Genomic DNA, 24,990 nt, shown 5'->3' with positions numbered 1-24,990 from the left:
ACCTAACAATGTCACTACTGAAACACATCGTGTTAAAGACCATATGCTCTCTCTCCACAGAGCACACACAAATACTATTTCTGTTAAAAAAAAAAACTAAACAGAAATCATAGCTTTGCATATTTCTCATTCAAAGACTGATCCCATTTGAATGATTCCTTTGTCACAGAATGCTTTTCCCCCAAGTGGGCCCTAACAGAAGCTAAATTAGATATCATGACTTAATGAAAGGTCATGAGGAGTCATCTAGTGAACTAGAAATAGAATCCACAAGCCTTTATTTTGATTCCTCGAATTTAAAAACAGAAACTTTACTATAAAGAAGAGCCTGAAGTAGTCTTAGTAGACTCACTTGCCATTCATGGAGCAGGGAGTCCAAGGCAACAAAAGCTAACAGACTGTGAAGCCAAGAGATAAATAAAGCACAAGGGACTGCCTGCCTCCAGAGAGCTCCTATCCAGTGGGGAGAGGAGAGAACAGTCACTGTTGACAAGTATCTATCCAGTGCTTGTGCACACCAAGAGGACCCTCAAAAGACACTAATGCATCTTTACACCCTCCACGCAACTGTCACTATGACCTGCATGTGACTTGCAAGCAAGCACTCTCTATCTGAATGGTGGTCATAAGAGAGGCACCAGCAGTGCTGTGGAAGTTGGCAGAGAACGAAGGACACCCTTGTAAAGGAGGTGACATTTTGGCTGTGCCTGGAAGTTGGGGTGGTTCCCCCCCCCCCGCAGGCAGCATGGGTTGAGGAAAGCAGTGGGTTGTAAGGAAAGACAAAGTGTGGAGGGAGCACGGTGGGCTAGCATGCTAGAGTACAGGGAGCAAGGAGAGCTATGACCCGAGCACAGGGACCTTTGACAGCAAGCTCCCAAATTTCACAGTGCCCGTCACTGAAGGACTGAACAAGTGTGCATAGCAATGCCACCAGGGCAGAGCTTCCTGCCACTTCGTGCCACTCTGCCCTTTGAGGCTGCCCCGACCATGTCAGGAATGGTGAACTTCTTTTGATTGCCCTGTTTGTTTGTATGTGATTTGGTTTGGAGGTTTTATGTGGTTTTGTTTGTTTTTTGGCCTTTCCCTTTTCCTTACAGTTTTTCACAGCATATGGTCCTGATTATGTGCTGGAAATCACGCCAAGCTGCCGGCCAGACCGCAATGAGCCCCGCCGAATCCAGCAAATCCTCAACTACATCAAAGGTGAGCGCCACCCTCCAGTCCTGCCCTCCTTATTCCACCCAGTGTGTGGTGGCCTGCCGCTGGGGGCTTCCTCAAATACCATTTGTCTTTTGGCAGCTAATCATTCCACTGACTTGGAAAGGAAGCCTCTTTTTGGCCTGACATCTCATAGCCGGAATTCTACAACAAGCCACTCTGGTTGAGATTGTCACTTGGCTGGCTAATGTCACCTTCAGAAGAACAAAAGGTTCAACTTTAAGGCACTTCCAAGGGAAAATCAGTTATAAAATATTCTGAGAGCCTGTTTCTTTGAAAAGGCCAACAGTAAAAGCATCTTTACGGGTTAGGGTATATGTCTCAGTGGTAGAGCATTTGCCTACCACTCGATCCCCAATTCTGTGAAAAAGCAAAACAGAAAAACTCCTCTTTAAATTGAGGGAAGTTCAAGTGAATTTAGACCTGAAGCATCAGGACATGGAAGGAATTCCTCCCCCAAACACTCTTGCAGCATGGTCTAAGAGAGAGCCTTGCAAGTGTATGGAGGTCCGGGGAGCAATCAGGGAGTCTGATGGTCTTGGAAGGGAGCACCAGCCTTGCTCTTAGAACCCAAGACTATAGCTACTGCCCTCTACTTCCCCCCCGCCCAAGTTATTTTGTCCCCAGGATAGAGAGGAATGGTAGTTATGGCTATATAGTTCACTAGATTCTTGGGAGAGTCTTTACTCTTAGCTTTCCATTAGAACCCCCTCCCAACCTCTCAGCTGCTTCCCCCTCTTTTTTTAAAGACTTATTTCTCATCTATCATTTAAGTGTTTAAAGCAATCATTTTCCTGGTGTGTGTGTGTGTGTGTGTGTGTGTGTGTGTGCGTGTGCCTGTGCGTGTGCATGTGCGTATGCACATGCTTGGATCCTATTTGCAGAGTTAAGAGGCCAAAGATATCATATTGCCTGCTCCAAAGAGTGAAATTCTCTTGTTTATTCATAAAATGACACATACGGTGCCAATACCCACTTTTGACTCCTTCCCTGGGGTGTAATTCTGTGTGAAAAGAGGCCTGCTCAAAGCTGGGGCTCATCTAAGGGGATGTGCAGTGTTCTGAGGGTCTTTGCCAAAAGCTATGCTCAGTAGCATAGAGAGCTCAATGCCATCAGCAGGGCCCTTGGTAAGGATCATGCTGCCGGGCTCCTTTGACCTGAGAAGGTTTTCTATGCTAATGATCCTCAGACCTCAGTTACACTCACAGCTAATTGCCCCTTATAAGGTCCTGTAACCCAAAGCTTCTTCTGCCCCTCAAGTTTCAAAACACCTTCCTCTGGTCTCCTAGTAGCTTCCCACTCCACAAGTCCTCACTTTCTAAGAAGTCCGCCTCCTGTCTCAAATCTTAAGAACTTCATAATCCTTTTGTTGCCGGCCCTTCTTGCCGTGCTGCAATCTGGACAAACACTGGAGACTTGCACCCTTCCCCCTGTCTTCCCTCTGCTCCTCTCTGCTCCAGAACACAGTCCCTATTTTCCCTGAGATTGATTGCAAACCAGTTTCACTGGTTCTTGCTTATCACTCCTTCTCCTACCTTGCCATTTTCCCTCCCGGGCTCTAAATTCTGGTGGCGCCCAAAGCACTAAAAGCAGACAGCAGACACACACCTCTGCAGTACCCAGCTCATACCTCATGTCTGCACGTGCGTGGATGCCCTTGCCTCTCTGCACACATTCCCAGGCCCATCACTCCAGACAGTGGCGCCATTTGCTCTTGGGGAAATGAAATGGCAAAGAGGAGAAGCTGTGATGGAGGTGATGCAGAGAGATGGGCTGGAAGAGAGCTAAGGGCGGAGCAAGTGCGGTGACTAAAGGTAAAAGGCAGCGCTAAAGGTTAGTTAAAACAAAACGAGGATACGCCAGAAGACATGGCAGTCAAACTTTTTGAAGTGTATTAACAGATGGAGGCACCATTCGGATAGTAACACAATAAATTTCAGCATGGAGAAAACATCTGAGCCAGAAACTAGATTCTCAAAAGAGACTTCGTGCAAAGCAAAATGACAGAGAATTAGAGATGGTAGTTGCTGCAGAGTTCAGAATGAGGTCAAGGTGGCCTCCAGAGCTGCTGGTGCAGTAGCGACCTCACTGTAAAAGAGCTCTAGACAAATAGGAACATGTTGCAGGAGGTCAGCCAGTCTGGGGAAAGCACTGGAGCCCAAGCTCCAAGAGGTCTGACTAGAAGAGCTGGGTCTTTCTGGAGAAGAGAAAACTCAGGCAGCGTGGGGGGAGGGAGGGAGGCTGTCAGAGAGCAGCAGGACAGGATCTATGTAGCTATAGGGCAAGGGGCGGACTCATGGACAGATATCATAAAAGGACTGATTTTCATTCACTAGGAGGGATTTATAAAAATTAGAGCTATTTGAAGTGGAACAGGGTGCCCAGAAGAGATTGAGGACTGTCACTAGAGACAGAAGGTGAGGCGTAAAAGGTCACTTGACTAGTAGAGCTCCCGCCTGGGGAGAAGATTCCTTCCAGCCTTCAGATTCCAGACATTATACAAGCAATCAGAGCACAGGGAGAATGAGAAGGAGCTGGTGAGAGCTTAGGTTGGCTGATGAGTCACTGTGCTGGGTGGGGATGGACTGCTGAGTAAAGGAAGGAACTGATACGGAGACAAAGGGAAGCGAAGTCAATAAGAATAGGTGACAAGGAGCCAGGAGGGTGGGCGGCAAGGACACTGAGTAGAGACTAGGAGAAATGTTCGGATTTTCCATTAACTGTCTCTGTTACAGAGTCTTTGTGTCCCTAGCCAAGCAAATTAACAAAGCACCTGAGTTGGGAACTGAAAAGAAAACTCAGCTCAGCCTAGAAGAATGGAGGCTAAAAAAGAAGTCCGAGTGCTGCTCAAAATGGCCAAGCTAACCTGCTGTACTGATTCTGTGCCCCTCAGCCTAGTGACGCAGGCTGCCATCAGATAGTGTGTTGCCATGACAATGGTCAGTGTGGAAAGGCTTTTTGAGTTTTCTGTATTCTGAAAGATGTCCTTAACCAGTCTTCAAGACTGTCATTTGTTCTTGTATATAAAAACCTCCGTGAGACACTGGCTGCTCCTTACCGTGCATCCCCATCCCATCAAAACCTAGAGCAGGGCCTGGGTCACAGGTTGTTTAGGGACAGTGAAGGGGCATGGAGAAGCTAGATGGACTGGGAGTTTGTCCCAGTATGTCTATCCAGTTGAATTTGTTCAGCCTTGGGGTTTTGAGTTTTTGTTTGTTTTAGGTTTTGGTTTGTTGTTGTTGTCGTTGTTGTTGTCCATTTCTGTTTTCTCACTAAATCCCTTAGAAACATAAATAATGATATTTTAGCTTATTGGAAATGAAACCCCAGAAGATTTGATGCATGCATTGTACATGCCCCAGGACAACTAAAGGCAAATGCAAATTGCACCTAACCCATCTTTTCTGCCCATCAGTCTTTTTTTTTTAAAGACAAAATTTCAAACACAGAGAGTCAGGCTAGAGTAATGTTCAATTCCCAGCACCCACAGGGCAGCTCACAACTGTCTGTAACTCCAGTTCCAGAGAATCCAATGTCCTCACACAGACATACAGTCAGGCAAAGCACTGATGTACATAAAATGGAAAACCAAACCAAAACAAAAAACCCACAGAGACTTAACTAAAGCTACTCACTTTAGACACAGAAAAGTTCTATTTTCTTTTCACAAACTGTCCTTCTTGTCCCAGTGAACTACCCTAAGTGTACACTTCATTGCCCCCAAGAAAGTCCACATTTCTGAGTGCATGACTGAACACAGCTCATGACTACTAACATGAAGTCATCCTTGCCCCATCTCCACATGCGTGGAGTTGTTTGCCTTTCCTCTGGTTAACATACTCCAGAGGAATTAGCTCATTGTGAACCTTCCAGACTTGGAACAGTGCTGATGTGATCAATCCCCAGAGGGGCCCAGCTAGCTCTGCATAGGGAAATGGGGTAGAGGTAGGAGGTGTGCCACTCTGCAGTACCTATGGCGGCGTTTAAAGCAAGTAGGGGCCACCTGGGGCTCCGTGTTTCATGTTTCAGCCAGACCTAACCCTCTGAAAGGAGGGGAGGGTGCACTATGCAGTTGTGACTATGTGGTGGAATTAACACTGGAGTTTTCAACGTGTGCTTAAGGGTTCCCAGAACTATACTCCAAGCTTGCCTTGGGATACAGAAAGAAGTCCATGGGATCAAGAGAAAAGGAGAAAGAAGGGGAGAGGAAGAGGGTGCAAGAGGGAAGGAGGAGGCCCTAGGGGGTACACTTGCCTTTCCAGTCCTTGTGAAAAAAGCTGACAGTACAGCAGCGGGTACAGGGCAGGGTAAGGAAGGGACTAACAGACTGATGTTATCATGGGGAGAGAAAACACTGGTGAAAAAACAATAGCTACTATGTCTCTTCTAGATGAAGAAACTAAGGCTCAGAGAGAATAAGTGACTTAACCAAAGTCCTCTTCCTTCATTCAGCAGGTACTTACTAACCACTTCCAGTGTGATTCACAGCATGCTGTGAGGGGTAGTGCAGACATCTGAACCCAGGTCTGTCTCAGTGGGAACTTTGCAGTCAGGCTCTTTGGCCTTTTTGGTTCCCTGCCTCGCCTTGGCAAGCAAGCATTGCCTATCAAATCTACTCACCATTTCTATGTGCTTTATCCCACAGCCCCACCCCAGGAAGCCCATCTTACCCACACACTGCACACTCTGCTCCTTCCACATAGCTGATCCAAAGCACCTGAAATCCTGGAAATCCCTGGAAACAAAAGGAAAATGTCCATGAGCAACTCCTAAAGTTCTGCACCCCCGCCCCAAGCCATGACTTTTAGTGCTCCATCAGCTCCCACACAGCTGAAATCTGGAGCTTTGAACTCCAGGGGAGTTTGAACTCCAGAGGAGGACAGGGGAACAAGGGGCTAGCCCCACAGCTCCTGCCACCTCTAGTGGGCTATGGCCACCAGCTCCAGCCTGCTGTTTACAGTTCTACAGCCCTGTGCTGAGACCCTTTGCACATCTGCTGCTAATATTCTTGAGAGAACTATTGTGTGGGGGATGGGGAAGGAAGCATCCACTCCCCCCCCCAATTACAGTCTGAAGTCTAAAGGTAGTATCATTCTATGGGTTGGCAGTGGGGCTCAGACTCCAAGGACTGCTGGAGCCCTAAGCTCAAAGCAGTTCTACGTGAAGAGACACTACCCCCAAAGAATTGAGGCTTACCCCGACACCTCCTCTTACTGCCTGAGAAGCATAAAAAGGGGGTTGGAAGCAGTGTTGGTCCCAAGGACAAAGCAACCATTTGCTTTCTGGTTTCTTGGAAGGACTTTGGAGCAGGATTGTGGTGGAAATCCCGAACCAGTTTGCTTGGCTTTAAGAGCTCTGTGACTTCTCTCCCTTATCTCCCCTTCCTGTTCTCTGCCCTCTCCCTCTGCATCCCTCCCCCATCCCCCAGCAAACTCCAGGAGCCGGCCACCTGCTTGCACTTTCCTACTAATCAGACTCCTATCTTTGCTTCACTAAAAGCATAAGGAATGGAAAGGTTTATTGTGGTTATTGTTGCCAAATAAGCTACCAAGATGGCATGCTAAAATTTTTACAAATTCTAAGACACATTTGGGGGCTATCCCCCAAAGTTATGATAAATTAGCAGCTTAAATTTAATATATGATGATATGAAGGCCTCCACATGGTAGCACTGCCTTGCCTGTGTCTACTAACCATCTCTCACCCCATCACTGTTTTCCCCCATCACTCTTTGTAATCCATTCCTACACTTCATAGGCTCCCAAAAATGCATTCTGAATCAGTTACATTTTAAGAGGTATGGGCCTGTCTTCTCATTAAATATCAACTCAATTAAGTTGTTTTTGAACCTCTGATGTGTTTGCTATCATGAGCACTAAGAGTGGCTGAAGGCATGACCTCTGCTTCTAGGGAATAATTGAAGTAAGACCCCATGGATGGATGCAGCTATCTTGGGGGCTGACCCTGCATAGAAGCAGCTGAGAGTAAAGCTTGAGGAAGATTACTTTCTGAAGGCCAGAGGATCTGAATAGAGCAGAGTACAGAGATGACAGTCAGCAAGGGAATCTCAGAAGCATGAGGACAAAGCTGGCTGACTGGACTGAATTTCAAGTTGAATAGACCAGAGCACATACAAAAAAAGTGGAAGCCATTCTAGGTTCTAGAATGAGGAATCCCATGATAGAGTGATGTTTGGGATGGATCGTGACAGTGTAGTCTAAAGGTGGACCTGGATGGACCTGGGCTAGAGCTGAGAAATAGTGTGTAAAGAGTGTCGGCAGGCCTTGGGGGTAGGTCATTTATAGAGAATCAAGGATAAGGGAAGAAGGAAGGTCACTCTGGGCTTTCCTAAGTGGGCACAAAGCGGGACTGGGAAGCTACCAGTGGAGGGGGCCTAGCTTTACACACCCATGCTTAAAATACCTTATTCTGTCCATACATATTCTGTTTTGATGTACTGAATTTGAGACATAATGCTAATTCCATCTAGTATTCTTTTTTCTTGGGGGGGGGGGTCGAGACAGGGTTTCTCTTTGTAGCCCTGGCTGTCCTGGAACTCACTCTGTAGACCAGGCTGGGCTCGAACTCAGAAATCCACCTGCCTCTGCCTCCCAAGTGCTGGGATTAAAGGCATGTGCCACTACTGCCTGGCTCCATCTAGTACTCTTATATGGAAAAATTTGTTGCAGCCAACTACAAAGAAGATTTTTGGAAATACTTGGGTGAGATAAGTATTATATGTTAAGTAAAAAAAAAAAAAAACACAAAATGGTTTAATGCCATCGACTCTCAATTGTATAAATGTATATATGTGTGAGTATATGTCTATGCACTGAAAAACATTCAAAAGAAATGATAACAGTAGATTATCTTCAGTGATACAGGTTGTTTGTGGCAGGGTTTCATTGTGTAGCCCAGGCTGACCTCAAACTCATGATCATCCTTGCCTCAGCCTCTCCAGTGCTAGGATTGCAGGAAAGTGCCACCATATCCATCTGTCATCAATGACACTTTGCCAAAGTACTTGTAACAGTCCTCATCTAGATTAAAATTATGAGTAATTCCTCTTTTTAATATAGTTTTTAAAGTTTCTAGCATGAATATATATTGCTTCACAGACAGAAAAAAAGTAATGTATGTTTTTTGTTTAAAAAAAAAAAAAAAGACAGTAAGAAGCAGGGATGGAGCTGTGCTCTTTTAGAGCCTATCCAAAAGGCCAAAACTTGAGTCTTTAGTTTAAGTTCTTATTTTCCAATTATATTTTCTAAAATATGGCCACTAGACCTACAGACCATTTCAAAAATGGATTTGGGGTGAGTCTTTTAAAAGTTTCAAATGCCATTTTCTCTAGATACCTTAGGAATTCTAGGGTATTCCATTTATCTTGAAATTCGGATCATCCTTTGTTGAAAATGTAAACCTTTGGTCTGCCTGCAAAAGGGCAGAGACTCCAAATGTTTCCTTTTCCAGATGCCCATCCATTCTAAGGTGTCTCTCTAGGTTTTGTCTTCTGCTCCACTGATCTATAAATCTGTTCCTTCATGGTCATTAGTACCATGGCTATATAATAAATCCTAGGACGAGAATGGTTCCTCACAGTTTACTGTAAAGGCTGGATGTTGTGCTCTACTGCTGCAGTCCTAGCGCTCACGAGGCTGAGGCAGGAGCATTGACAATACAGTGCCAGCAGGTGCTACAGAATGAGACCCTGTCTCAAAAAAAGAAGTTAGTTAGGGCCTGTCAAATGTTTCAGTAGGTTAAGATTCTTGCCACTAAGCAAGATGACCCGAGTTCAATCCCTGTCACCCATGTGGTCACATGGTAGAAAGGGAGGACAGACTCCTCAAGTAATTCTCTGACCTACATGCACACAAACATACATACGAATATGCACAGATAAATCCATGTAAGACAAACTTAAGCTGAACTGGTTCTTTGTCTTTCCATATGAACATCAGAATAGCCTTGTCTAGTTCTATAAAGTAATTTTGATGTAATTTAGAAAGGACTTGTGTTAAGCCTATACTTCTTTTGGATATAATTGATATCTTTATTATGCTGAGTCTTCCAGCCTAATAATATGACAATATCCAACTTTTAGATGTAAATGCTGTTGTTGTTGTTGGTGGTGGTGGTGCTGCTGCTGCTGCTGCTGCTGTTAACTTTAGTGTGCCGAAGATTGAACCTAGGGCTTTATGTGTGCTAGAGCAACCACTCTACCACCGAGCTACATCTTCAGTCATTTTCACTTTTATTTTGAGACAGAATCTTGCCAGGTTGTCCAAGCAGGTCTGAGCTTCAATCCTCCTGCCTCAGTTTCCCACATACCTGGGATTACAGGCCTGAGCCACCATACACAGCTAGATTTTTATTTTCTTCATTAACATTTTATAACATATAATAAAAGTATCAATCTACCAAGATTCAGCAATCCAAAAAATGTATATGCCTCAGACAACAGTGTCTTGAAATACATGAAGAAAAACTGATATGGTTGTACAGGGAAATAGAAAATCTATCATTAAGGCTGGGAAGATAGCCTACCAGCCAAGTGCTTGCATAGCCCATGTAAGGTCTTGGTTGAATCCACATTTCAGAAAAGAAAATTAAAAAAATAAAATCCATGATTAGAGTTAGAGACTTCAGCATCCCCTTCTCATCAACCAGTTTAGCAGACAGAAAAAGAGCCAGCATACAGAAGAACTCAACAGCGCTATCCATTAATAGGCTCAAACTGACATTTACGGGTTATGCTAAACAACAATAGAATACACATTTTTTTAAGTACTAAAGGAGCATATACCAAGATAGGACCATATGCTGATCCATAAAACTAATCTGAACCAATTGAAAATAACTGAGATTATATAGAATGTCTTTTCTAATCATAATAGCATCAACATAGAAATTACAAGCCTCTTGCAAAAGAAAACTCAAGGCCCACATAGCTTCACTGGAGAATTCTAATTCTACTGAAATACAGAATTAGCACCAATTCTCTATTATCTCTTACAGAAAATAGAAAAATATTGTTGTTACTACTGTTGTTTGTGCTCTTTAAGGAAAGTGCTCTCTGTCTCTCTCTCACACACACATAGACAGAGACTTGTGTACATGGTCATGTGTGTAACTACAGGTACATGTGCAACAACATACATATGGAGGTTAGGGGACACCTTGAGTGGTCCTAGCCTTCCTACTTGTTTAAGAGAGGGTCTCTGGTGTTCACTGCCACATATGCCAGTCTAGATGGCCTCTGAGTTTCCAGAGATTCCATCTCTGCTTCCCATATCCCAGTGGGAGCCCTGGGATTACAGATGTGTAGTATGCAGATTCTGGGGATCTGGATTGGAGTTCTCATGAGTGTGTTGTAAGTGCTTTTACACACTGAGCTTTCTCTCCAGCCCAAAACAGGGTCTTGCAATGTAATCTTGGCTGTCCTAGAACTCTCCACGTAGTTTAGACTGACCTGGAATTTGTGGTAGTCCTCTTGCCTCTCATTGGTGTTTAGATTACAGGCATTATTACTTTATATTTCCCTGCCTCAACTTGACAGGAGAAAATGTTTAAGAAACAAAACAAAAACAAACAAAATTTACATATATATAAAAATGTACTGCTATATGATATTGAATGATGAAATAGGATGTTTTCCCTTCTAAGTTATAGAGCAAGGCAAGGATGTCTAATCTTGCCACTCTTATTCAAGATAGTACTGGTATTCCTAGCCAGCCAGTACAATAAGGCAAGAAAAGGAAATTTTTTAAAAAAATATATAAATATATGAATGCATGTATATGTGTATATATATATATCAGAAAGGAAAAAAACATTGCCTCTACTTTGTTATGAAAAGTAAAGGTTCAAAAATTTAAAGGAAAAAAGTAGCTAGAACTAAAAAGTTAGTTCAGGAGCTAGGAATAAAACTCCATAGCAGAGAGCCTGTCCAGCATGCATGAAGCCTAGTTGCAATAACAAGTACCACCACAGAAATTAACAGAAAAAATATTCAACAAGGTCATTAAACACACTTAAAATTAATGATATTCTCTATACTAACATGTGGAAACAAAATTAAAGTAAAAAATATAGCTCCATTCAGTCATTTGAATCAGAAGGAAAAAAAGAAAGAAAATGTGAGCCAACCATGGTGGCTCGCCCTTTTGATCCCAGATATTAAAGCAGAAGGATTCTCAGTTTGAGGCTTGCCTGGGTAGCTTGGTGAAACTCTCAGTATTTAAAAAAGAAAAAGCGGCAGATGGGGGGCGGAGGGTAGGCATCAAGATGCCATCAAGACAATGATTTGAGTTCAATTCCCCAGGCCTACATTGTAGAAGGAGAGTATTGACTCCCAAAAGTTGTCCTCTGGCCTACACACACACACACACACACACACACACACACACACACACACACACACACACACACACAATGTGCAGGTAAATGTTAAAAGAAGCAAAATAAAACCTTCTAAAAATGAAAAGGGGACCATTAATTATTTTATATGGCACCAAAGGCTGAAGCTAAGGCTTCATGTTATACAATTGATCACCACCAGACTTTCTTTTCACTCTTTTTTTAAGATAGGATTTCTATTAGTTAGAGGAGTTCTCTAGAGGAACAGAACTTATAGAATGAATATATACATGTATATATATAATAAATAATATATATTATATAAATATATATTAATGTATATATACACACATATGTTTATAAAGGAGATTTATTAGAATGACTTAGAGGCTGTGGTCCAACTAATACAACCATGGAAACCAATGGAAAGTCAAAGAATCTAACAGTTCAGTCCAACCAGGCAAAGAGAGAGCAAGCTTCTGTCTTCTATATCATTTATATAGCAGAAGATGTTGTCCAGATTAAAAGTGGATCTTCCTACCTCAAAAGATCCAAATTAGAAGCGATCTTCCCATTTCAAATGATTTAATTTAAAAAATATATTCCTCACATGTGTGTTCAGTCATTTGACTTTTAGTTAATTCCAGGTATAGTCAAGTCAACAACCAAGAATAACCATCACAGGGTCATGTTAAATTGCCCAAACTAATCTTGAACTTCCTATGTAGCCCAAGCAGGCCTTGATTTTACAATCCCTGCCTCAGCCTACAGCATTGCTAGGATTACAGACCTGTGCCACCAAGGAATAGCTTCTACTGAAATATGTTTAGGTCTAGTTCCCTAAAAAAGTCAATCAAATAAAACATCTGGGTTCCATAAGGGACCAGCGTCAATAATTTGAGAACAAAGGGGAAGCACCTCATTGCTGCTAAGCAGGAATACAAACTCATGTTCCCATTAGACCTTCGTTGACACTACACCTTGGCAGGGATGGAAGGGCACGTTTTTTAAAACAGAGCCTCCCTATGTAGCCCAGGCTGGCCCCTAACTCACAACCTTTCTACCTCTGCCTCTTCAGTGCTCAGGGTTACAGACAGACCTGCACCACCCCAGTTGACTTTATAGTTGGTCTTTTTTTTCACTGCTCCCCATAGGATCTCTACTGATGTAGTAGTGGGTAGGTCTACTTGGTATTCCACAGAAGTGAAAGAGGAGCAGGATATTGCTACACTAATTTCCTATTTCAAGTTTTCATTCATCAGTAAATATATATTAGGTGTTAATCTGTGCCAAAAGCTGCCCTAGGCTCTAGAGATGTGGGCTAGGAAAAATAAAGGCTTTGCCCATCAAAGAACTTGTAGTCTACTGAAACAGATATGCTGTGAACGAATAAACAAATACTTAGTGCTGACTCCTGATTCATTCAGAAGAGCACCATTTTAGACAGTAGTCAGTAAAAGTCTTTCTGAGCAAATAATGTTTGAGAATCTGAGAGTTTTAATAAAGTGAGTGAAGTTTTACAAGAGCCGGGTGAAGACTATTCTAGGTGAAAGGCAAAACATGGTTAAAGACCCATGGAAGAAATGGTTTTCATGTTTATTGTATATGTTTTAATGTATATTAGAAGTACAGATGTCACATGAAACTTTGAAGTTAAAAACTTTTACTATGTTTTATTCAATGTGTGTGTGTGTGTGTGTGTGTGTACGTACGTACGTGTACCTGTACACATATCACAGTGCATTGTGGAGTTCCAAGGACAACTTTGGGGACTCAGTTCTCTTTTCCCATCATTATGGGTCCTGGAGATGAAAATCAGGTTGTCTTGCTGAGCCATCTCACCAGCTTGAAACTTTTGAATTTCACAGATATTGTTGCTTATGATGAAACTTTAGAATAAGTTTATATAAGAAAGGTTTCTGTGTGTAAATATGGTAAAACTCTTGGAAGTATTAAAGTTTTTAGGATACAAAACAGAAGTATTTATTAGTTCCATTTAATAAGCGAGGAAACCAAGGCTTTCAGGGGTTAGTCACTTTGTACAAGGCCACATAAGGGGAAAGTGGGGGCAGGGGTTGGTATTCCACCTGGGAAGGTAAGGATTGTACTCCAACTTAGAAGAGAAAATATACATCTTTTTTCTTCTGCCTGGTGAAGCTGATTATTGCACAAAACAAATGAAAAAAAATTTTCAAGAGCAGGCAGCAGCCCCAATATGTTTAAACATTCTGTGTTTGTTTTCCTAACCATACCTAAAGCAATGGTACCTCACTCATCTTCCTTCAGCTCTTAGTGCGAAAATGATTGAGGGGCAAAAGGAAGGTAGGCAAGTATTAGAGAAAATAAGGTAAGCCTCTCGGGGCTCTGGAATGTCTAACTGTTGACAACCTTTGGGCTACACAGAGGCTCTTTAACCATCTGAGGTTGAGAGCTGTGCAGAGTCCAGAAGCAGCACTGAGGGTCATTTGATTGCAAAGTAAGCAGGCTCAATTCCCACCACACACACACACACACACACACACACACACACACACACACACGGGCGCATGTGCATGCGCGCCTCCACTTTACCTGGATGGTGACATTCCCACACCACAGTCACCAAAATGTCACAACCTTTAGAGAAAGGAAAGTATCTTCATGGCTCCTCGTTTGCCCACATCCTTCTGCCTCTTTGCAGCTTCAAGCATTATTTTGGAGGGGGGATTTCATAAAGATTTCTAAATTGAGTTAGAATTTCAAGTCTATTGTGACATGCAAATTAGTCCTGCTTGCCTGTTGGCAGCAGAGCAGCTGAAGTGCCTAGAGACGGGCCATAAAATGAAAACATCAAAGTGATTAAATGTGCCCGAAGAGCATAATTGAGTGCATGAATAAGAGAAAATAAAACAAATTGATTTTCTCCAGTGCCAGAAAAACAGAATAATTGAGAACAAAATAATAGACTTTGAAGTAATCAAAGTGAGGAATGCACCATAGTGACACAGAAACAGCCAGTTGTGGGAGAGATTTATTGTGTTTCTGTTATCATTTTTACAACTTTAATTTCATTAGCTAATAAATACAAATCAATTGAAAAATCAGTCAACCAGAGAGGAAGCCGTCCCAAGCCAAGATTTTTATTCACACCTCTAAAACAGACTGAGGCGGTGATCCTTAATCCACTCTCTCACACGTGTGCGCATGCACGTACATGAGCGCATGCCCCCTACACACACCCACACATACATACACACACATACACACACTCTGCAAGCACAAGTAGTTCTGGAAAGCCTCATTGGAAGGTGGTGACCAGCAGCCGCCTATTCTGCCGGTCACTTGCCACATACAGTTTACTGATTCAGCCATCAAAGTGGTAACTTTTACACTCCACTAAGATCTCCATCAGAAAGAATTGCCTGAGTATAAGCATCCTAGTTTACCAAGATGCCGTTTTTATGACACTGACCACATGTGTGATCTTGCCCTGGATGCTGTAACTTCATTTGGCAGTGACAGTGGTGGTGGCAGCTATGAACACAACAGCAGGAACACCTGCCACTCTTGTAGTACTGCTGAGAGTATGTGGCTTGCGCCATTTGCCCCTCCCCCAAAAACAGTGACAGTGAAATATAATCTTAAATTGAGAGGACCAAGTAAGACTATGCTACCCCTTTGACATCCAGTTTGCTGGCTCTGATGCTAGGCAAGACCAAGGCAGGAAAGCTAGATGGAGGTAGACTTCTCATGTTGAACCTGACTGTAGAGTATCAGGGACAGCAAGCCTTGCTGGGACCAGGTGCTGGAAGATCACAGAGTAAACATGAGACTGCTTGGAAACTATTTTTATGGCTCCTCCAAGAAAAGAATCCCTCTACCCCACTCCTCAGCTGTTCGTAGCTCAGTGGCCCTTCCCTTCAAGAGCCACAGCATTGACTGATGGGACCTGAATTGTAGATTTTCCTTTATAGGCCTTTGAGCTACTCTGGCAGTAGGTGGGACTTCCAGATGTTCATGACACACCCTATCTTCAGGGCTCCATAGTTGTGACCGTGTCTTTGGCTATAGTAGAGGTCTTGGGATTGTAAAACAGGGTGTACAAAAGGAGCTGGCAGTGCTGAGACTGGCACTACTTGCTGGGCTGCACAGGATGGCACGGATAAGAGACTGTGCCTGCCAGACCTTTCTGTCCCCTTGAATCTATCTTCTAGGAGGCACCAAGATGGTGAAGGTAGTCTCAGACCTTCTAGTGATATACAAGACCTAACTGAGATATGCCTTGAAATAAGTAGTATATATTAACATTTTGTACAAAACAACAAGGGTTTGTCTCTAGTTCAAGCTGAAGTTCTCAGCTTCCATTTCCCACTGGTGTTTGGGTGGAGCAAATCATTTTGAAACTCTAAAGCATTATACAGATGTAAAGCTGAATTAGTCTCCCTGCCTCTGTTATTCCCATTATCCTTGGTTTCCCAGCACAGAGTTTTTGTCTGAAAAAGCAATGTGGAGCAGGAACACTGACAAAAAGAGCTGGAGAGCTGTGACTCCCAAATGCCTGGAGGCGATCACCCAGCCCAAAAGATTGACAACTGCTATGGCCCACTCCACTGGCGGCCTGGCAGGCACACAGCCCACTCCTGTGATGTCACCTCTACACTTACTTATGCCCATCCCTCCACAAGGAGCCAGCAGATTTAGGCACAGGAGGGGAGAAAAAATGAATCATAGGCTATTTTAGAAATTGCTTTGATTCCATTTGAGCCTGCAGCGGTGCCTTACAAGCTGAACAGAGCACCCTAAGTCACAGGGTAATGTGTTTTAAGTGCTGATAGCCTGGAAGTGCCAGAAGCCTGGTGGGATTAATCCACAACCCCAGGTTCTAATTCAGGTGAGAGGAAGATAAATGGTAATTGGTGGCTCTTCAGAATTGTCATTGAAAGGCTTTTTGAAGACAGAAAAGATTGACATTCTGAAGCAAGCAATACAGTTGGCAATCACCAGCTAAAAATTAAATCAGCCATCTATGTCAGCAACATGCCCAAAGCTGGATAGAATTCCTCTGGACCGAGCCAGGTGTGGTGGCTCTCATCCCAGCACTCAGGAGGCTGAGACAAGACGATTATGCAAATTCAAGGCCAGTCTCAATACTCAGTGTAGACCAGGCCATCTTGGGCTCCAGAGTGATGCCCCATCAGAAGAGGGCTGGAGAGGTGACTCAGAAGTAATAAATAATTTTCTTTTAATTTTAAAAGAAAGAACAGTCGGACTGTCATTGACCCCAGTTAAAACAGAGACCCTCACAGCTGTCAGCTACTAGAGCACTCATTCTAGATCATACAAGCTCCCCTCTCACCGAAATCACAGCCACCTCAGTCCTCCCTGCCCTTCATCCTGACTTCTGGCCACAAAAACCTTGTGGCTGTCTTTATACTCAGTACTATATCCCCGATTCCTGCAACATTTTCCCCTTCAAGATGTCATGTACTATGAGGCCTTCTGTCCCCCTTCTGCCTTTAGCACTACACCTACAGGTATTGTGTAGCCCTGCTGCATGGATGTCCTACCTAGGTGTGTTGTTGTCTTACACAAATGTTATCTTACACATGTCTTCCTTACTGCACCAAAAGCTTTGAAAAGGCAAGAAATGTGCCTTGTTCTTCTCTCTGTGTCCCTGAAACTGAGCACAGAGCAGAGTACCCCAGGGGCCTGAGGGAGCCCTGTGGGGAAGGATAGGAGATTCCCGATGGCTGCAGAACAGCCTGGATCGCAACTCCTCAGGAACCATGTGTATGATTATTTCTCACAGGTGCGGTGTACTCCTCTATAGGAGAGATGAGTGCCAAGACATTTTTTTTGTAATCGTCTCTTAATATATGTCCAAAATGTAATACATACAGCAAGTCTGTTTCTATGGTTTTACTTTTGTTGCCCTCTTAGAATAGATAGCATCACAATGGCTATTGAAGTTTTAAAAATGAATGGAGATACAGAAAACTACTAGATGGCTATTGGTAGACAGGTTAACTGGAGAGCTGCATGTGGTGGTGCCTACAGGGCACCCCAGCATGGGAGAGGGCTAAAGTGGGAGGAACACAAGTTTAACCCTGCCTCAGAGTAAGAGATGTTAAGTAGGTAGAGCGGGCGGCGTTCCTGAAAGGACTGCTCATCTGGCTATAGCTGGAGAAAACAATCCTAATTCACTTTTCCATTTCTCTGAGGAGCCATTCCGTGTCTAGGGCTTCCAGGGTCACTTTGGCATTCCTCCAACCTGCTATGACACTGTCTTCAGAATTCATTCATTGCAGGAGGGAACAGAAAAGGGTAACGAGAGTGAATACAATCACAGTACACTATATTCATATGTGAACATGTCACAATGAAGCTGGGAGGAATGGGGCATACCTTTAGTGCCAGCACTGGGAGGCAGAAACAGGTGGGTCTTTGGGACCTCAGGGCCAGCCTGATCTACATAGTAAGTTCCATGACTACAAAGTAAAAGGACCTGTCCCTGCCCCCCAAAAAGTATCACAATGAAACCCATTTTTGTACAATTAATATATAATTTAAAAGGGGGAGGACTAAAATCTCATTTGCCACCCAAGCCAAAGTCCTCTCCATTTATTGGCATGTATTAGCTTGCCTTGAGAAATGGACCACGTTTCCACTCCCTAGTTAAGCAAGTAAGTACTCAGTCAGCTGTCCTGTACCTCTGCAGGCATTGATTCCTTTAGTGGCTGGGTCTTGAGCCCTGTTGTGTGCCAGGCTCTGTAAGGGATGCTGACAACAGAGCAGTAAGAATAATGGACATAGCTCCCACCTTCACAGAGCCTGTGAGGGGAGACAGGCTAGCAGGAAGTAAAGAAGCCCAGATGTTTCTAGTGTGCTGAGTGCATCAATGAAAGTACTAAAGGACCACAGTGCAGAAAAGTGACTGGGCTGCCTACTTAACTTGGGAGTTCCTAAGAATTCTCAGAGGTGACTTTGGAGTTGAAGCCTGTAGACTCAAGGTGACAGAAGTGATAAAATGAGTCAAAAATTATACTATCCAAGGACAGAGTCATCCAGGGAAGAATGAATGGCAAGTCTGTAGGAAAGGGACACCACACAAGGGAAAAGAGACTCATGTTCAAACCGCACAAATAAGCCCATGTGGCTAGAAGTGAGGGAACAGGAAAGGCAAGAATCAGGGATTTGATTCTAGGTATGAGTAAATCCTCTGATGATGGGGGGGGGGGAGGATGAGGTCTGACCTGAGCACTAACAGCATGCCCCGCCTGATACATAGTTGAGTATAAGGGACTAGGAAAGATTCAAGGAGCCAGCCTCCAAGCCATGAGAGTGTTGCATGCAAAGAACAGTAGTGATTCAGAGACGTGCCGGTAGTGGGTGGGGAGGAGGAGCATGGATTTCTCGTCTGTTTTGGAATTAGAATCCATGGGACTTGATAGCAGATTAAAGAGGAAAATTGTAAACAAAGGAAGAAGTAAGCCCCCCTGTTCAGCACAGTGACAGAAAGACAAAAGGACCAGGGGTCTGTTTTATATCCTAAGTGCTCACTCCTCATTGAGTGGCACAGATGCAGAACAGTTCCCCTTCTGAGAAAGCTCTTTTCAACAACACGTGTGTGTGTGTGTGTCTGTTTGTGTGTGTGTGTGTGTGTGTGTGTGTGTGTGTGTGTGTGTGTGTGTGTTTAAAAGACTAAATAATCATAGAAGAAATGTCTCAGACTGGAGAGATATCTATGCTCTATGAAGAATTAGCTCAACAATAAGAAAATAAAGAACCCAACTTGGGAATGTCAAAGGATGTGAAAAGAGCTCATGAAAGATATGCAAGTGGCAAGAGAGTATATGGATAGATGTTCAACATTATATGCCACAAAGAAATTGCAAATTAAAGCAACAGGATAGCACTACACCTCTACCAGAACAGATGCTTCCAACACCAAGTACTGGTGGGGACATGGAGTAATGGGAACTCTTAGTCTTTGTTGGTGGGAACAGAAAATTGTGTAGCCATTTGGGAAGATAGTTTACCAGTTTGTTCCAAAGCTAAGCAGTATTATTTACTGTAAGATCCTGCAGTTGCTTTCCTTAGCATCTACCCAAATAAGTTAAAACTCATGTCTATACAAAAACTTGCACATGAATGTTTATAGCAGCTTTATTTGTAATTATCCAAACATGGAAGTAACCAAGATGACTTTCAGTAGGTGAGTGGATCAACTGTGTTATCAGAAAGTACAGAAGACTAATATATTCCTTTCTTCTTCTAAACATCTTGCATTGGTTGGGCACTTCCTGCTCAGCCTTTCTGCAAACCTGAAATTGTTCTAAGTCTATTAATTGAAAAAAGAAAGACTAAGGTAAACATTCACTGGCACCTAGCAAGGCATATAGCACAATGGAGCCACTACATAAATGTTACTTGAAAAACTGGATAAGGAAATGAGTCCATCAGTGGCAGTACATTCTGTAATCCCTAGAGTCTGAGGTAGGAGTATCACCAGTTTGAGGCCAATCTGGGCTACATATCAAGTCGTTGTCTCTGAAAAGCAAAAGGAGTCAACCAGTGAATTCCAAGAACCCAGGCTTCCTGAGTCCTGGTTCAGAAGGTCTTGCATATCAGAAGTGAAGTCCTTTGGGAGGCAGAGGCAGGTGGATTTCTGAGTTCGAGGCCAGCCTGGTCTACAGAGTGAGTTCCAGGATAGCCAGGGCTACACAGAGAAACCCTGTCTCAAAAAACCAAAAAAAAAAAAAAAAAAAAAAAAGTGAAGTCTTGGTACGATTAATTGCCCAAACCAGAATGTTGAGAAGAAAATGGAGTGTCCTGTATGTAAACTAGAAATTATAGAGAGGCCACAAGCTACATTTTGCTTCCAAAAGTGATTTGCCTATTCATATTCTTTAAACTTTTCACTCTCCCACATTTAATACTGGAAACTTTACATTCAAATGTATATTTTTGTACTTCATTTGGGAAATGAAAAATATAGACACATGCAGGGCCTATATGCTTGCCTAGTGATGAATGGCTAGATCCATTTGGCAAACATGTGCATCCTGTTTGCCACACGCTCTATACATTTTACTCTAGGTCAAACATGGCTTTCCATTCTCACTGCTTTAGACATCTTTTATAGTAATTGAATAAAAAGGAAATTAAGAAATATGGTCTATGTATTGCTAGTTGCTGTGGAACTCACTATGTAGACTAGACTTGCCTCAGATGGGGAGATCTGCTTGCCTCTGACCCCAAGTGTTGGGGTGAAAGGTGTGCACTACCACAGCTAGTGGGAAGCTAGCTGATTCATGGTGGTAAAATGGTAAAAGAAGCAGAAGCTCCGTGTCTTGCCCTAGTTGGATTTTACTCACATGCAGTTGATTCTTTTGCTCTCTTGGCATTTATGTTGGCCCCCACTGACCCGAAGGCTAACCACAAGATGTCCCTAAGTTCTGTTTGCTCCTTTCTCTTGCACTGTCTCCCAAGCCTCAGACTGTGTTGGCCTTTAGAATTTTCTCAGGCTACCACCCACTGCTAGAAAAGCTGGACATCAGGAGACAGACAATGGGTATTATTTAAGTTTACATGTTTATGGTTACCCAGATTCAACATTGCTCATCATCAACTTTTGGTGGAAATTATTCCTGTTGTTTCACTTAATTGCCTCCAAATGTAACTATAGAGTATGCCAGGCGTAATAGAATCCAGCACCCACCTTTCCTCTCTGTGGTCATATGTTGCTAAGTCATAATGACACAGAGTCTTATTCTTTCACATATTCATTTCTTCCCCAAGCACTGGCCGTGCTTACAGATGATCCTTGCTTCAGGACATCAGCCTGTGGGCTGCCCTCAGCAGGGGCCTGTCTAGGAGAAGGCTTTAGGCTTTACTTCCAGATGGTCAGGGGATACTGAAACTTCTTGGCTCAGAAAAGAGTGTGACCACAGTTGGCAGTGACCAAGAAGCATTCCTACAATCAAAAGCACCCATTGAAGAGGCTGAGGCAGTGACCCGAGTAAGAGATGTGACAAAGGTTAAGACAGTGCCAAGAGAAAGACTGAACACAGAGACATCTTGAAGTTAAATGTGGGAACCCATAAGACATACAAGGGCATGAACCAAGGCATGAAGAATCAGGCATGGGCCAAGAAGCATGTTGAGTTTGTTTCAAACCCTAAAAACATAATCCAAAATAGATGAAAAAAAACCTGCTAAATTTGGCCTCATCAAAATTAACTTTTGCTTTGCAAAAGACTTGTTAGTAGAATGAAGAGATAACAAATGTACTAAGATAAAATATTTGCAAATCATAGACCCAACAACAGATTTGTATCTAAAACATAGAAAGAGCTCTCCAAACTCAACAGTAGAAAAAAATACAAATAAAAAAATGGGCATAAGGCATAAAGAATATACAGATAGCAAATTTAGCGCATAAAAGATGTTTAACATCATTAGCTATTAGGTCAAAGTGAGATCACCACAAGATATCACTATGTTCCCACCAGAATAGGTGAGCTGAGCACTGGCAAGGATGTGGGGAAACCAGCCTCCTACCACATCCCTGGTAAGAGTGTAAATGCCACAGAGACTCTGAAAAACACTTCAGCAGTTTCTTATAAGAACTAAACATATATTGTGGTCACACAAAACCCCATATGTGTATGTTCATAGGAGCCTTATTCATAATAACCAAAAGCTCGGTTGTCCTTTTGTGGGTATTGGTTAGATAGACCGTGCCACATGCACAGGTATTTCATGCATTCAGCAACTTGGATGGGTTTTTTTACATTTATCAATGTATATTAATTATAGAAAATAATGTGTTCCACTGGCATTTTCATACATGTGTATCATATACACTGATTGTATTCACCCTCATCACCTTCTCTCTCCCTCTTTTGGATAGATCTTAAAGAGCAGTACACTGAAAAAAATGCCAGTCACAAACATTTACGGACTGGAATAGTCCACGTATATAACATTCTGGATGTGAACCTGTTTTAGAGATGAAAAACATTAATGGTTGTCAGATCCTAGAGAAGGTGAAGGCGGGGTGGGAGTGATTATTTTTTCACAACTGGAATAAAGATTACATAAATCTACACTTGTGACAAAATTGTATAGAGCCGGATACTTATTAACACACAAGTACATGTCAGACTTGTGAAATACAAATAATATCTGTGAACAATGCCAATGTCGACTTCCTAGTTTTGATATGAACACCAATCATACAAAATGCTAATTGGAAAAACCTGCTAAAGGCCACAAGGGCCGGCACCAACCTGGGTTTTGTTGCTGTGATTTGCAGCTTCCTACAGCTCTGCACTGCTTGATTCCATTTATATAGCATTCTTGAAAAGACAACACTGTAGTGACAAACAACAGATCAGTAGCTGCCAGGTGAGCCAGAGGATACAACTGCAAAAGGCTTGGGGGATTAGAAAACTCTTCTGTGTCATGAACATACGTGTGTGTGTGTGTGTGTGTGTGTGTAGAAGAATCAGGTCTGTGCATAAAACAGTCAGTTTTACTATAGATTAATTTTAAAATTACAGAAGTAGGACTCAATTGTAGAATACTTTCCTAGCATGCACAAGGATCAGGATTTGATTCCCAGCACCAAAAACTAAATAAGATTTTTCTTTTAATTTAAAATAGACTAACAAGTGTTCTGTCCTGATCACCTCCTCCTTTGCTTCCTCTTCCACTTGTCCATCATGTTCCATCTACTGTATACCTGCTAGTGGGAGGCTCCATGCTAGATGTTGGAACTTAAAATACAACAGTATCCTGCTCTAGAGGACAGTCAGGCAGTGGAGCTTGGACTCTGATGTTTCCACCCAAGGAAATGGAGCAGACAGAAGACTGACCAGGGACCAAGTGAAGGAACTGACCCCTTTTAAAGCCTGGTCCTGTGTAGTGCTTTCCCAACAGAACTCTGGGGCTCTTACTCCATAGGACACAGGTACCTACAAGAGAAAGTGCCAGAAGGGCTGTACCTTGCTAAGAGGAACAGAAAGGTTGGGGTTTAAAGGAAGATTTGATGCAGCTAACTGTGAACCCTAAAAAGTGTTACCAGGGTATACACATGAGTATTGTATAATAAGCGTGCGTGTGTGTGCGTGCATGTCTGCGTGTGTCTAAAAACCATGTGTTTTATTCATAACTCTTGACTGGTAGTGGAGCTGGGATCAGCTGTGTGGTTCTTCTGGCTTGGCCTAGACCCACCCAGTATCAGCAGTCCACTGCACTGGTGGTCAAAATCCTTGCTAAGCTGCATAATACAGGGATATCTAAGCCCTTTGTCCCTCATCATTTAGGGCTTATTCCCATAAAAAGGGTCACCACATTCTCATTCTCAGCAGGGGAACTGGCCCAAAATGTAAATGCTTATTTTCCTCTTCACAGCTCTATTGAGATATGTAATTCATACACGTTACCTGAATCTGAATTGTGTTTTCTCTCCTGTTTGCAGGGAATCTGAAGCATGTGGTCTAGTTGACAAAAAGAGATCAGGTTTCCAGAGCTGGGCAGCAGCGCCTATAATGAAGACAGTGTGTTGATGCAAGCAGTTTGTGGAATTTGTGACTGCAGGGGAAATTTGGAAGAAATTACTTCCTGAAAATTTCCAAGGGGCACCAAGTGGCAGCTGGCCTCCTGGAGTGAGGAGGCAGGCACCCCAGAGTCAGGCCTAGGGGGAAGAGGAAGATAGCCAGTGTTTAACGTGTTTATTTTAAAACACAAATGCAGGTTTTTAATGTTCCAAAATTATTTTTAAGCAAATTGGGGGAAGAATTTTATCTTCATAAAGAGGACAAGTCAGGAGCTGCAGGAGAGTGGGGTTGGGTAGGGCGGGCAGCAGACAGGCACGTTTGGACCTCAAGGCCACTTAGATAGAGACCCGTGGGGGAGGGAGGGGTATCAGCAGACTGGGAGGTAAAGAGGAGTCTACCACTTTTGTTTTAGTACTATGCACTCAAGTTGTTCTTAATAAAATTTTTTGAAAATCTAGCTCATCCCACCATTCTGTTACTGCCACTGACAGCACACACAGTTCTGAATTTGTTCTGCCACCAAAGGTTGGAAATGGCCCTCTTGTTCCCATTGTCTGCCCTGGATAGCCTCGGACTCTCATCTTAAAATTCGGACCTTCCTGGGGAACTAGTGTATCCCCAACCCAGATGACAAGCTCTGTGTGCTGGGGCCCATCCATGAAAAAGAAGGTGCAGAGTTATAGGCTTTGCATCCATTAAAAGGGGCCTGTTGCATTCTGAGGAGGAGCTTGCTCTGTCAAGGATTCATGGGTCAGAAGGCCAGGCCTCAAAGGGCATTTCCATGGGTAAACAGGACACTTCCAGCTCAAGTGTAGACAGTTGATACACACGACAGTTGGCTGGTATGACCAGGAAAGATGGCAAAATAGGG

At 43.1% G+C, this 24,990-nt stretch overlaps 1 protein-coding gene across 2 annotated transcripts in view; it reads left to right on the top strand.

Moving 5' to 3' along the window:
• Hdac8 (histone deacetylase 8) overlaps window positions 1-24,576 on the top strand; it is a 201,334-nt gene extending 176,758 nt beyond the window's left edge. Inside the window, exons 10-11 of one of the 2 annotated variants that reach the window (XM_034486386.2) lie at window positions 1,098-1,203; window positions 24,041-24,576. In XM_034486386.2, coding sequence (XP_034342277.1) covers window positions 1,098-1,203; window positions 24,041-24,063 — 129 coding nt within the window. In that variant the 3' untranslated portion in view covers window positions 24,064-24,576. The remainder of the gene's footprint in view (window positions 1-1,097; window positions 1,204-24,040) is intronic. The other variant, XM_034486387.2, reaches the window with a different exon arrangement.
• The last annotated feature ends 414 nt before the right edge of the window (window positions 24,577-24,990 follow it).

Source organism: Arvicanthis niloticus, chromosome X (assembly GCF_011762505.2).
Source record: "Arvicanthis niloticus isolate mArvNil1 chromosome X, mArvNil1.pat.X, whole genome shotgun sequence".
NCBI lineage: Eukaryota > Metazoa > Chordata > Mammalia > Rodentia > Muridae > Arvicanthis > Arvicanthis niloticus.
The sequence above is the reverse complement of the archived record's forward strand: the minus strand, read 5'-3'. Positions and strand labels throughout refer to the sequence as shown.